The sequence below is a fragment of the Lissotriton vulgaris genome, chromosome 6 (assembly GCF_964263255.1).
Source record: "Lissotriton vulgaris chromosome 6, aLisVul1.2, whole genome shotgun sequence".
NCBI classification, from domain to species: Eukaryota; Metazoa; Chordata; class Amphibia; order Caudata; family Salamandridae; genus Lissotriton; species Lissotriton vulgaris.
Genome location: NC_141694.1, coordinates 1,732,730,412 through 1,732,745,328, shown reverse-complemented (window position 1 = coordinate 1,732,745,328; position 14,917 = coordinate 1,732,730,412). Strand labels below are relative to the sequence as shown.

The 14,917-nt window shown below is 46.1% G+C and overlaps 1 protein-coding gene across 4 annotated transcripts in view; it reads left to right on the top strand.

The window, feature by feature from the left end:
* Positions 1–14,917, top strand: part of WDR26 (WD repeat domain 26) — a 702,982-nt gene that overhangs the window by 509,414 nt on the left and 178,651 nt on the right. For all 4 annotated transcript variants that reach the window (XM_086927969.1, XM_086927971.1, XM_086927970.1 and 1 more), the window contains one exon: positions 1,792–1,937. In XM_086927969.1, the coding sequence (XP_086784095.1) occupies positions 1,792–1,937 (146 nt within the window). The remainder of the gene's footprint in view (positions 1–1,791; positions 1,938–14,917) is intronic.

The following is a 14,917-nucleotide window of genomic DNA, read 5'->3' as shown; positions in this document are numbered from 1 at the left end:
TACCACTGTGCACTGCGTCGACTTGCAGTTGCAAAGGCTTGTTGGCCTCCTTCCACCAAGGTCTTTGGGCTCCAAGTAGTCCCAACCTCAAGCATCTCCAGTGACCACGATCTTCCTCCTCACCGCATCTCTTGCACCGTGGGCCCGCATCTTTGATGAGCTGCTCGAGGTCCTCTCGCCACTCCAGCCTGTGGGTCCTAATGAGGGTCATCTTTAAATTCCTTGGGCTCCCCTGATTGCTCGGTGCCTGCTCTGACTTCCCTGCTTGTGGTGAGTCTCCTGGACCTTGCTAGTCCCGACATTGCACTTTCTTCAACTCGTTGCAGCTGCCAAAGCTTGTTGGTGCTCCCGAGCAACAACGACCCTTCAACTCTCGACATCCGGCGTGGGACAGCTTGTATCCTGCTCTTGGTCATCCACAGCGTCACCTGGTCCGCACAGCTGCAGTTTCAAGGTCACCTGCAGCTTCCCCGCAACACTACATCGGTTGGCATATGTCTTCCGTGCCTCCTGGTCACTCCTGAGTGGCATAGACTCCATCCCCTCTGCTTGCAGGTTCTTCACATATTGAATCCACCTTTGGGTTCCACCGGACACTTTCACCTTCTCCAGCAGCGGCATCTTCCTGAAGTCCTCTATTGGGTTCGACAGCGGTTTCCGACGCCACTTCACACCTATGCACCCGGCTTCCCTGGTGTAGGTATCGTGGCTCCTAGGGTATCCACGGGTGAGATGGCTCTCCAACCTTCTGTTGTCCACAGGGTTTCTTCAGGGTCCACTGGTAAGGGTCCTTCTTTAAAATTGCAACCGTGACTTGCCCATTGACTTGCATTAATCCAGCGATCGTGTTCCCCCTCTGCACACGGCCTTCGTGGCACTCCTGGTTACGTACCTTGGGTGGTTCCTTGGGTCCCCGGCACTTCTAAGTATTCGGAGTATAGTCATGACTCTTGTCTTGGTTTGCATACCACTATTTTAGTATATGGTTTGGTCTCCTTCTGTTGACCACTGTGTATTTTGTGCTGTTTCTATTGAAAAGTATTGTGTGCATTGTGTATATGTCCATCTAGGAGATATCTGTATGTGTAGGTGAGTGTCTTAAAATACATACATATTTTTTTTAATACTTTGTGGTTCTTTATCACCTAATATATACCTATAAGGAATGTTCTAGTAAATCAAGCTGTTTTACACTCCTTCTGGACTAAGCCTGGAGGCTGCTTTTCACAGCTACCACTTGGAGAGCTTTTTAAGGTTGTCCGAGACCACTAAGGTTGTCTGAATTTGTCAGGGTGCCCACTTACATAAGTGTGAATTATATACCAAGCCAGCTCCTCACAACTCTCTATTACCTAAGAGAGCCACTGTTGACAGACAGCAATGCAATGAAATGAGCACAGTCACTGTATTTCATATTGATGAGTTCTCTAGAGGGAAAGCATGGGGCAATACAAACCAGTTTTAGTGCCACGTTGTGGACTTGAGTCCCAACAGCATTTGTGTCCTTTTTGTTTGCCTGAGCCTCCAACCTAGTATTTTCAGAACATTTTGTTTCATTATCCTGCTTTTATTTTGACATTGTTGCGTCTTTCCCTATAACGTAGCATTGCATTTTAATGTGTACGAATATGTAATATACATTTCACTCGATCTGCCCGTTTGATAAAGTAGTATGTTTCACCAGTAGATTCATAACCACTTCAATTATGCTAAACGTCTCTACAAATGCTTGTCACTTTGGCGACAGATACTTTCCTCGCTAATGTATTCTTTATTTTCCCCCACTACCAGGATTTAGATGGTAATCTACTTGATTCCTGGGAAGGAGTAAGAGTGCAGTGTCTTTGGTGCTTAAATGATGGCAAGACTGTTCTGGCTTCAGACACACATCAACGAATTCGGGGCTATAACTTTGAGGACCTGACGGATAGAAACATGCAAGTATTATGTTAAGCACTTCAAATGAAAACCAAACTAGAATCATGAGTTTATGGTGTTGTCAAGAAGCCTCAGCTTTTATCTACTTCGGTACTTTTTTGCCCAATCCCAGAAATAGTAGTAAAAGTTTGACTAATTGGACTAATAATTTGTATCCTAATGGAGTGCTTTACCATAGTGGATTAAGTACACACAGACAAATACATCACTTGTAACAGTAAGATCAGACTCCTTCAAAGCCACATCAATAATAACAGTAAACCAATCCTATTATAAAAATAAATAAGGCCCAAAAGCGAGCGCAAAACCCACATTAATAAAAACTTTGCACACAAGGAGGCCAAATGTTTAGAAGAAACAGCAGACAAAAGGCACCCAGTAAAGGTAAGTGAAATACTCCCTAACACTACTGAAGTCCCATGGTATGGAATCTTCACATATTTCGAAAGAGTGGAGGTGAGTACTTGGTGTTAGTATTTAGGACCCAACGACTGATGGGAGAGCTTCATTCAGTCAATGGAGGTCCAGAATGGGTACTGAACCAGTTGTAAGCAGAAGTAGGCAGATCTACTGGTGGTAGCATTTAATAGGATGACTGCTATGAAAGTTAAAGAGATGCATCTGGGAATAAAACAAATATGGAAAAAGAAAAATAATCCACACAGATGGGTATGTATGCCTGAGACTGTGTCCAGTATACTGTACTGGTGAAATGTAAACAAATGGGGACAATTTAAAAGTTACAACTTTGATATTGTCCTAATTTGTTTAAATTTCACCAGTTCAGCCAACATCCCTGATCATTTATGAATGGAACAGCAGGTCTGCTTTTCTTGAGTAAACCTTGCCTCGTATACATAGAGGGGTCTGGTATCCCTTGTACTTATGAGGTGTAGCTGGCTGTTATGGAGGCATGAGGCAGACGTAAGGAAGTTTGACCACTATATCCCCTTCCAGGAGGAGAAAATGCAAAGTTTCTTAGACTCGTTACACTGCTGGCTGGGACATGTTACTTTTTCTCTCCCATACTTGGGGAGCTCATGGAGCACAGTCTAATGGACTACTTTACATAATTTCTAGAGTTGATGCAGATTCAGAATACGTTTGATCTGTAGCGGTATGTACAACTCATGAAAGCCTGCCTCTGGTCTGGAAGGAAACACTAGAGAAGGTTCAAAGGCCTGGGCATTGGATTGAGGTCTGGATGTTTATAGGAACTTGCCATTGACCAACATTGATTCAACATGGAGCTTCAGATTTCACTTGTAAGGAAATGCTTCAAGTTTTTGGACTGAAGCTGTTGGTTTTTCTACTCAGTGCAGTGAGGCCTGCTGACCACCTCAGTGGCAGTGCCCGACACTAAAAAGTACTGAGTTTGCTTATACCCAATTAGCATAATATAACTTGCCTATAATTCCCTAGTCTGTGGTGCTAAGGGAATGTAAGTTGGAAGGTCACACCAGGAATTGCAGCACTGGTTGTGCCATCTTGGATTAAACACAGGTAAAACGAGTCTCCCAGTCTAACTTTGCAGACTGGAAGAGCAGTTTTAAACTGCTAGCCCGACTTTGCCATTTAACTCTTTCGATGCTCATGACGAAACGGTTCCGTCATGAGCATCGGTCGAGCTGTGCTCATGATGGAACCGTTCTGTCATGTCCACACCTATTTGCATTGGGGCTCAGCACCGGGGATAAATCGGGGCCGCACGGATGAGGTTAAAGCCTCTCCCTGCAATATGTGTATGTCACCCCTATGGCAGTATACCGATCCTAAGGCAAGATCCACCATATTTCCCGGGCAGAACATGTATTTTACATGTTCTGACAGTAAAAATGCTGCACTCGTTTTTACTGTGGCAAAGCTTAGTTGCACCATTGACGAGTTACACTCTGACCATTTAGCTGTGCTAACGCCTGAATGGTGCGACCAAAGTTGATACTCCAATTATCGAATTTCTCATTACATTAAGCCAACTTGGTTCCCGGGCCAAGATTACTGTAACTTGTTGCAGTGTGCATCTTTAACAAAGTTAACACTTTGTTGCCTTTAGGCTTCTGTGCCGTTAACTGTTGCACATTGGGGTTTGTCTCCGAGACCACTTTCAGCTCTCCTGAAGAGACTTGCTGACGACTCACAGGAAAGATTACAATAGAACAGTGGTTCCCAATGTGTGCGTGCCATGGCTCCCTGGAGCGCTGTCATCTAGCCTGGGGAGCCGCGCACCCAGCGCTTAAATGCATTTCATTTTGAAGGGTTTGTTGGCTTTAGTTAAACTAATTAGACTTAAACACATGATGTTGACGATTTGTAGGTGACATGGCTAAAGCTGGAAATGTAGTGCTTAATTGATGGCATGTTGAAGTACATGACCTCCATATTTCACTGGATCCCCATGTTCCAACACTCCCAAAGTAGCGGAAGAAACCTGATTTTTGTTACTTGTTAGTTTTTTTTTTCCCCCAAATGCATTTTACACCAATGCAAGTTATCAGGAAAGTAAAGTTCTCCTGTCGCTCAAACACACTGTTATTAAGTATTGACATGTGTACTTTACCATAGGTACTTCCAGTACACATTTCTTCCAGTACACACACATTTCCTGACAGGCCTGCTCTCTCCGTGAGCACAGTGTAGTAAAACACCATATACGGCATAATGCTAATATTTGTAAGAAAGCAAGAGGGACATTTAAAAAAAAAAAATAAGAAAAACAAGGGAATGTATTTGGCTTGTACTGAATTGAAGGCAGTTTTAGGGAGGAGACGGCAAAAATAAAGCTGTACTTAGTTTTAAAAATTGTGTCTCACCCTGCTGAGACAGGTGTGTGTGGTCCGTATGACATGGGTAGAAATGGAAGTGCGTGCAAATATTCTTCAAGCGCAGAAATACTTTGGCCGCTGGGCCTACATGCACATGGGGGTTATCTAGTACTGTAACTGGGATATTAAAGATTGAGAGGGTTCTCTAAAAAAAAAAGTGTAACTAGAAATATTTTATTAGAGGCGCTGCCTTTGTAATACGAAACATCCTGCATATATGATTATTATAACATCATCAGCTTCATCCCAATTATTTTCAGGGAGAAAAATTGAAGTACTCCCGAGGCCAGGCTTACACCCCCCACCCTCCAAAAAAACAGTAAGATAGGGGGGAGCCATGGCCAATAGGACAAGGAAGCAGCGGGTCGATAAAGTCTGGGTACAACTGCAATAGAAGCCTGCACTAGAGAGAGGTTACCTCTTTCCTGCAAGAAGCTACACTGGTGTTAGCCCAAAAGCCAAGCTCCGAGGATAAGCCACCTTTGAGGGGCAAATGGGAAACACTTGGGATAGGGGCTGCTTTGTTGTCTGGGTAGATAGGCTGGCATTAGGGACAGGGTAGAGGAATCGAGTTGTCAATCTAGTTTTTCATGGGTGTGTAGCCTCCTTGGTAGCCGCACCTCTAGGTTCAGCCATATTGGAAGTGGGCAGAAAGGTGCATCCTGGATAGCTAGATGCCCTACTTGACAGGAAGTGGTTATCAGGAGGGATGGAACCTGATAGACGATTGGCCACCAAACGTATCCTACCCTGAGGGCATTTTCTGAGCGTAAATAGAGCACCCCTGGCATCCAGAACTCCGATCTCGACTGGACTGAAAGAAGGACTGAAAGAAGGACCGAAGCACTGCCATGGTGCATCGTGATGCACAGAGGCTTCACTTTCATGGACTGCACCTGGTGGCTATCAAAGGAGAAGTATTATGTCTGCTGTGTGTTGCTCGTGGAGAAGTTGTCTCCGGAGTACAGCTGAAGCAAGAGGCTCCAAGGGTTAGCTGGCTGACCGCCTGTTCACAGCACAGGACCACAATAGCTGAAGAGGTCTGCTGGGGCTAGTGGGTAGAACAAATCCTCGTCTGATGCCCAAAGTTTCACCCAAGTTTTCTAAACCTGGGAGAGCCGTTGGCGTGCAGCTCAGTTACCCAGAAGACCAGTTATCATTTGGCTGTAACTTTAATATCAGGTGACTGGTAGCCCAGGGGTGACTGAACTTCTACCAGTACCGGGAGGAGTTAAAGAGATGCAGACCCCTGTAGCCAGGACAGCCTGAGTATGTGGACTGAGGAGTAGCTGCAAAAAGACCCATGTCAACCGCATCTCATCTACAGCATCCTTCAGCATCCTGTATCCCTCACATCAGTAGTACTCAAATAGAAGCCTACAACAACGTGATTTAAGTGCCTCGAACTGACCAAAGACTGCTTCTACCTTCAAGGGAACTGTTTGTGGGCCTTGCTGGTCCCCCTAACTGGCTCCCTACCAGAGTTGGTTGTCTAAAGTAACTATAAGTAACTGCATTGACATTTGTCCAAGTTTCTTGAAAAAGTTTCTGCGTCGGATTCAATGAATTTGCCAATGCTTGTTCATGGTTAAGTGAAACGTGCAAATTTACTATGCCTTGTGATTTTGATTTCTCCAGAAACCTCGTGTTTTTTTTTCATTGTAGTGTCTTATAATACATAATAGTACAATCTATTTTTATAAATTGGTGTCAGATTTCTTGAGTGTCTTCTGTTTCTAGCTTCCATTTAGTCATAACAATGATCTAGTAGTTATTCATCAGGACCAATATCAACCTAATCTACTTAGTGATTGGAGTTTTAATGTATGGGTTTATTGATTGCCCCAGTATTGGAACTTTCATAGATTCCCATGCTTTTGTATCATTCCCCGTCGTCGGAGTGGGAGCCTCGGTAACAAAAATACCATAGCAGTAGGTACAAAAGAGAAAGAAAAAGGGCTAGTCCTCATTCCCTATTGTAGCATATCACCCTCTTTTTGTAAAAGCGACCAAACTTGGGCATCAGCCAATCAGAAGTGCCTCACCCCATAGAACCCTCCTGAAGGAACCTCAGAGCCTCAGATTTTCTACCGCACGTTGTGCTTAGGGAGTCTCCTTTGAGCTCTGCTCATTTCATCTCTTTTCAAAGGATTTCCTTCAAATTTTCTCTTCAGGATTGTTTAAGGATGGCTGACAAGGATAAGAAGGCCCTTTTCAAGCCCTGTTCCACCTGTGGCAATAAAAGGTTGTTTGTGGAAGATAAGCGTAAGGATTGTATCTATTGCCTTTATCCGGATCATAAGGCGGAGGACTGTAAAATCTGCCTCACTGCCTCTACCAAGACCCTCCGGGATCGTGCTGGTAGACTTCTGACCTGGCTTCAGAAACAGAAGGAGAGGAAACATGGAGTTTCCAGTGACAGTGAGGAGTCATCATCAGCTGTGTCATCTAGAAGGTCAGTCAAAAGGGGTAGGGGTTCCCCTTTTCCTTCAGTGTAACACCCCTCTAAGGCCTCAAAAAAGACCCTCAGAGTCTGAGATCCTAGGTCCAGGCGAATCTCCTCACCACGGTGTAAAGGAGAGGGTAGGACCATCTACGCCTTCCAAGGGTGTGAAGACTGTCCCAGCCTTCAAGAAGCCCCCTTCTTAATCTTCTGAGAGGAGTTCCAAGTCCTCGACGACGAAGACGTCGTCGACGGAGGTTCCGTCAACGAAAAAATTGAAGACGAAATTGAAATCGGTTCCGTCGACTAGCTCTTCGACTTGAGATTCGTCGACGAAAGGATCGTCGTCGAGAAAGGGAAGCGTCAACGGCAGGTTCTTCAGCGTCGACGGGAGGTGTGTTGACGACAGCATTGTCGACGAAGACGTGGACCAGTTCAACAACGTCTCCGACGAGAGTGACCGCGTCGACGACGACTGTGTTGTCGATGAGAGCGATGACGACGACAACTTTGACGATGACAGCTGGATCGTCGGCAATTTCATCGTCGACATCGACGCCAATCACGTCGACGAGTGTGCAACCATCGTCGACGGTACCGTCGACTATATTGTCATCTGAAAAAAGAATTACTATTTCGCTCACGAGAATAACGCCGGAGAGGACATTCCCTAGGAGAGGGACCTCCTTGCCATCAGCTTTGCTCTTGGAGGAAGAGGAGTCAGATGAGAATGACCAGGACTCGTATGGTTACGCTAATAGTCCCTCTCAACTTCTGGTCAAATGTCAAGAGACGGATTCTGAGGGAGAATATGACCAGGAGGATGGTGGTCATCATCAGGCGGCCCAGTCACATTGTTCTGGGTAGGACATGGTTACGGTACCATCTTCCTTCCTGCAGGACCTGCATAAAATGCTGCAGGACTACAAATCTAAGGCAACTAGGCCGTTTCTGGTTCCAGCAGTGCCTGCAACGCCTGTCTTGGCTCCTGCCTCAACGGCTGCTCCTGAATTGCCTGCGCAGCCGTCCCCTCAGCCTCAGGCATCGATTCCGCAAGAATCTTTCAGGCCAGCAGACACCCATGATGATTCCTCGAATGAGGATCAAAATTCGGATCATGGATCTGATCATACGACTGAATGGGATGAATACATCATTCCGGACCTTCATTTCCATGTCCGGATCCGGTAGATTCCCCGCCAGCAGACGTAGGAGGTTTCCATCAGCTGATGGAAAGAGCAGCAGGCAGGTTCAAGTTGGCTATGCCTGCACTGGCCACAGAATGTTTCTTGTACGACTTCAAGGAACCCTACCAGAAGACGACAAGTTCCATACCTATAGTACAACATCTGTGGGAGGAAGGCCTTTAGGCTATGAAGAACCCAGCGACAGTGGTCCGTGTGCTACCGCGTCTGGATAAGAAATACAGAGCACCTGATGATGGTCCAGCTGCCTTGACGGGCCACCCTAAACCAGACTCAGTTATTTCACAAGCGGCGCAGAGGAAATCCCGCAACCCCTGCTCCCTTAACAACTCCTCCAGACAAGGAAGGGCTGAGATTGGATAATGCTGGAAAAAGATTCTCGTTGATGGCGAGTCTTCTGGTGCAAGCTGCCAATGCCCTGGCGATATTGGGCAGATACGACCGCCATCTTTGGTGTGACGTTGCTTCGTTCATAGACAAGCTTCCTCCAGAATCGAAATCAGAGGCAAAAAAGATCTTGTAAGAAGGAGAGGCAACTTCAATGGAGGTCCTTGACTGTGCCATGGACATTGCCACGACGGCGTTTCGTTCATTGGCTGGGGCTGCAGTCCTCCATCGCCAGGGATGGCTGAAGGCTACCTGGTTTCGACCTGAGATTCAGAACAAGGTCCTGGATCTCCCCTTTGATGGGGAGGCACTATTTGGGAAGCTAATCGATGACACTCTCCAGGAAATCAAAAAAACACTGAAACCGCCAGATCCTTGGGTACCCTTCAGTATCGCAAGTCTACTTTTAAGGGTTCCAGAGGCAGAGGTACGAACTACAGGGGATCCTATCAACAACCGTGTTATTCATCCACCGGCTCAGGTTCCCAGCAGTACCGCCAACCTTATCAACAGAGACAGGGCCAATCTTCTAACTACTCCAGGCCTTACAACCAGGGGAAACAGGCTTGCCAGGGACGTGATGCGTCCAAGCGACAATAGCGGCCTCCTGGCTCTTCCTACTGTTCCCTCCTCCAAGAAGTCATCAGTTGGAGGCAGGGTAGCCAAATACTTTCAAAATTGGTCCAATATAACATCGGACCGTTGGGTGCTCAACATCATTCGGAAAGGCCATACCTTGGAATTTACGCAAGTCCCGCCACCCAAGCCCCCGGCAGCCATTCCATCGAAACACCTACGGCTCGAAGTCCAAGAGATGCTCCGGAAGGGAGCGATAGAGCCGGTTCCCTCCAATCAAAGACAAGGATTCTATTCCAGGTTCTTCCTGGTAAAGAAGACGCTGGAGAAATGGCGCCCCATTTTAGATCCCTGGGAGCTCAACACCTATCTCATCTCCCTGTCCTTCTGGATAGTCTCTCTCCAAGACCTCTTGCGGCTCATCAGCCCGGGGGAATTTCATGGCCACACTCTATCTCGAGGATGCGTACTTCCATGTCCCAATTCACCCAGCACACAGGAGGTTTCTACGATTCACAGTAGCCAAGAGCCACTTTCAATTCAGGGTTTTACCCTTTGGACTCCGCGCAGCCCCGAGGATTTTTACAAAGGTGCTGGCGCCAGTAGCAGCATTTCTGCGAAGAAACCATTTTCAAGTCTTTCCCTACCTGGACGACTGGTTGCTGAAGACCCCGTCCAGGGAAGCAGCGTGGGACGTTGTTCAGGCTTGTACAAATTTGTTTCAGAATCTGGGACTCACTCTTAACAAAGAAGTCATCCATAGTCCCGTCCAGAAAGGCTCGTTTCCTGGGAGCCATCCTGGATTCAAAGCTCTCGAAAGCCTTCCCAACTCTGGAAAGGAGGGAGAAACTACAGACCTTGGCTCGGAACCTACGAGAAAGGTGTCTTTCAGTACGCCGCTACAAATCTCTGCTGGGAGTAATTTCATCGTGTATCCCTCTGATTCCTCACTGCAGACTGAGGATGCGTCCTCTGCAGTAACAACTAGACATCAAATGGAAACAGGTTCACGGATCATTCAAGGACAAGGTGACCGTCACTCCAATGATGAAGGAAGCGGCCTTATGGTGGACAGATCAGAACAACTTGGCCCAAGGTCTATCCTTCGTAAACAATCCGTCTCTTCAAGTAGTAACAATGGACGCGTCATTGGAGGGTTGGGGAGCAGTGATGCAAGACCTAAATGTCAGCGGCCATTGGTCTCCTCACAATCAACGGCTCCACATCAATCTTTTGGAGCTAAGAGCAATAAGACTGGCTCTGCAAGCCTTTCTTCCCCGCTTAGGAGGTTCACAAGTGCTCATCAGGACGGACACCACCACGGCTATGCACTACGTGAACAAAGGAGGAACCAGGTCTCTTCCATTGTCGCAGGAAGCTCAACAGATCTGGGAATGGGCGATACTTCACAGAATATCGCTAAAGGCGGAACACTTGCCAGGAGTTCTAAACGAGAACACCGACAGGCTGCGCAGGTCATCCTCAGTCAGCCACGAGTGGGAGTTGAACCAGCGAGTTCTGGAAGATGTCTTCAGCCAGTGGGGCAGACCGGAGGTGGATCTCTTTGCCACACCGACCAACAAGAAATGCTGGTATTATGCAAGCAGAGTTCACCACCAAGGGTCATTGGGGAATGCGCTTCTGATAGCCTGGTCAAGGACATTTGTCTACGCCTTTCCCACATCCCTCTGATCCCGCGGCTCATCAGGAAGATCAAAGTGGAACCATGCAGGATGATCTTGATAGCCCCTGCTTGGCCGAGACAGTTCTGGGACACAGAACTCCATCTGTTGTCGCTAGCTCCTCCTCTTCCCTTGAGGACTATGTCAGATCTCCTCACAATGTCCAAAGGACAGGTTTGGCACCCAGATCCACAGTCATTACACCTGACAGCATGGCTCCTGAGCAGCGAGAGTTTATGAATCTCCCCATCTCGAGCGTGATTAAGGAGGTCCTCTCCCAGGTGAGGGCTCCTTCAACCAACACGACCTACTGGTTAAAATGGAAAAGGTTTTGTATCTGGTGTAGGAGAGAAAAAATTTACCCCTTTGCTTCAAAGCCTCATCAGATTCTGCCTTATCTGCTATCCCTAGCTAAGTCGGGACTAGCCCATTCGTCAATAAAAGTTCATTTGGCGCCCATTTCGATGTACAGAAGGTCTGGGTCTGGACCTTCGTTGTGGTCTCCCAGGATTGTCAAACAATTTCTAAAGGGCTTGTTCAGAGTCTATCCACCAGTGAGGCCTCCGCCTCCTACTTGGCATTTAAATATAGTCCTCTCTCAGCTCAAGAAAAGCCCATTTGAACCAATTAATTTTTCTGACATAAAGTTCCTTTCATGGAAATTGGCTCTACTCCTCGCCCTCACATCGGCTAGACGGATTGGAGAGTTGCAGGCCCTTACTATCCAGGAGCCTTTCCTACAATTTAGAAGGAACACTGTAATCTTGAGAACTAACCCTAGGTTCATACTTAAGGTACCCTCGGACTTCCACTTGAATGAGCCGGTTATTCTGAAAGCGTTCTTTCCTCAACCAGCTACACCAGCGGAAAAGACGCTACATTCTTTGGATGTGCAGCAGTGTTTCTACTTGGAACGTACTAAGGGATTTCAGAAATCCTCTCAATTGTTTGTTGCCTTTGGTGGTCCAAGGAAAGGTCTCCCGCTGTCCAAGCAGGGGGTAGCAAGATGGATCACAAGTGCCATTCTGCATTGCCATACTGCGGCAGGAAAACCTCTGACTTGCAGGATTCGTGCACATTCCACAAGATCGGTGGCATCTTCAACGGCCCTCTTTGTGGGGGTATAGATTAAAGACATTTGCAGAGCTGCTACCTGGAGCAGCGTCCACACCTTTACCAAGCATTACTGCTTGGAGTCCTTACAGCAAGATGATGCGGAACTGGGACAGGCTGTCCTGAGGATCCTCTTCCAATAATTGGTGAGCTTTCCTTTCTATCCCACCTTCCGTTGTTTGCACATTTTGTATCTTTGTCATTTTGGCTATTGCAATGTATTTATTACACAAAATGTGTTTTTTTATTGCTAACTGCTTGCTACTCTGATACAAAAGCATGGGAATCTATGAAAGTTCCAATACTGGGGCAAGAAAACAAGTTACTTACCTGTAACTTTGGTTCCCCGGTATTGGTAACTTTCATAGATTTCAATGCGCCCACCCACCTCCCCGAGGAAAGCTCAGCCTACAACAGATATGGTGACTGATACACAACGGCTACGAAAATCTAAGGCTCTGAGGTTCTTTCAGGAGGGCTCTATGGGGTGAGGCACTTTTGATTGGCTGATGCCTAAGTTTGGTCTCTTTTACAAAAGGGAATGAGGCATAGGCCTTTTTCTTTCTCTTTTGTACCTACTGCTATGGTATTTTTGTTACTGAGGCTCCCATTCCGACGACGGGGAATGATACAAAAGCATGGGAATCTATGAAAGTTACCAATACTGGGGAACCAAAGATACAGGTAAGTAACTTGTTTTCTTTTCTCCCAATCACACGTACCTTAGTTTCGGTATTGATTTGTGATTTATTTAGCAATGGCCGAAATTGGGTAATAATTTGTGCCTCCTTGAGTTGTGCACAATAGCACATAGTTTGCACCCCATATATTTGCTGCTACTGGCAGTTTCTTTACTATTACGTTTGCTGTCTGTGGCGTCAATTAGAGTTTGGGTACTTTAAGAGGGTAAGATTTAAGACCCTAATAAAGCATACAAGGTATTCACGGCTATGCGTAAGCTTCTTGGGAGGGAAGATTTAACTGTTATACCCCCACTAATAACTCCAATTTGCCCGGAGTCTTTAAGGGCTCTTATTTTCAAAAATGGTATGGCTCAGGTATAAAACGCTACGGGCTCTATACTCTCCCAATGGAGTCTTGGCCTTTGAAGAGCTTCAGACAAGATTTAATTTGAACCTGAATTAAGTTTTTAAGTACTACGCAATTAGGGACTTTCTTTCACGGAAGGCCCGGGGGGCCTTGGGATTTGGGAAACACAAACTCGTTGAAAGACTGTCTGCACCCTATGTTCCCTGATTAGGGTCCATCTATGTTTTGTTAAATAGACAAATGCCGGATGGCATGACATGATCATATTTTCAAAAAAATGGCAGCAGAAATTGGAAATTTCTGATATTACCTTTCATCTAGACTTTCAACACGCAGAGAGCGACTTTCGGCAAACCTCAAAGCACAATTTCATAAATTCTGCTTCTTCCTTTATTATACGCCAAACAAAATTGCTAATTGGGGTAATGGTAAAGGCACGTACTGTCCCCGCTGTGCTGAATCTAGTGCTGACTCAGTGCTCATGTTCGCGTCGTGTATTAGGGCTTTTAATTATCCAAATGCAAGCCTTTTTAAGCAAAGTAGTAGCACAGAACATTCTGCTAACTCCCCCGACCATCTTGTTGGGGTTTTTCAGCCTCATTAGCAGAAGGGAAGGCGGGGCCCTAATCCCTCGATAGCTGTCTATAGACTTTGTATAACCTTTGCTTGGATCGAGCCAACTCCCCCTTTTTCACACTGGCTGGCCCGGTTACTGTCAATGGGGAACTTGGAGAGGCTATTTAGGCTAAAAAGGGGGTACGGGCTAAAAAAAAAAGAAATTCTAATTTGGGAACCCCTTAGCAAATGGCTCTCCCAGGCCAATTCATTATCCTCTTTGGGTACTAACCCACAAAATTGAGACTGACCTGAATTGCCCTATTTTCTTTTTTTAGTTAATTATATTTCTGTGAAAACATAATATGTTGCATTATGTGTTATGTTGCTTTTTGAGTTGTTTGCATTCCTCTGCACTTTCAAGTATTGGTAATTTTCTTTTTCTTTTCCCAAGAACTATTCACACGGGACAGATAACAATATACTTGAACTTTATACCCCTGTTGGCGCAAAATACATGGAGCATAGATAGTGTCGAAAATTAACTTACCTTTTAATTGTGTAACTGGACAATCGCTCACTTCCTTCTTTCTTCTTTCCCTTCCTCTCATCTATTTATTGTACTTGCAATTTTTTTTGGGGGGGTGGGGAGTAGGCTGGGGGGGGGGGGGGTGGACGGTTTGTTTTATTTTCGTGGAGTTTCTGTTTTGTAAACTGCATATTGATAAAAAAGATTAAAACATTTTTTTTAAAGGAATCCATGAAGCAGACATAAGGAGATGGACAGAGTGCTGAAACTTTTCAGGCACTCACCCCCAGTCACAGATCTGGGTTGAATCCATCATTCTTTAGCTCACTTCGCCACCTCAGTTCAGTCCCAGCTATATGCAAATCCGTCTTGACCCTATGCCTCATGGGAACAGTCCAGCCCGAACTGCCAAGCCAGGTCTTCCCTGAACCGAAAACAAGCATCCTGGGACCGGTTTCTGGGTACCACCCTTCATTAGCCAGACTAGCTTGAATCCAATGGCAAAGGGAACAAGGGACCCACATCTGGGCATACCCTGCCAACTTAGGGCGAACTAACTTGGAACTTGGAATCCTTGAAGCAGAATTTCGCCTGGATATCCAAATCGCCAACAAGCA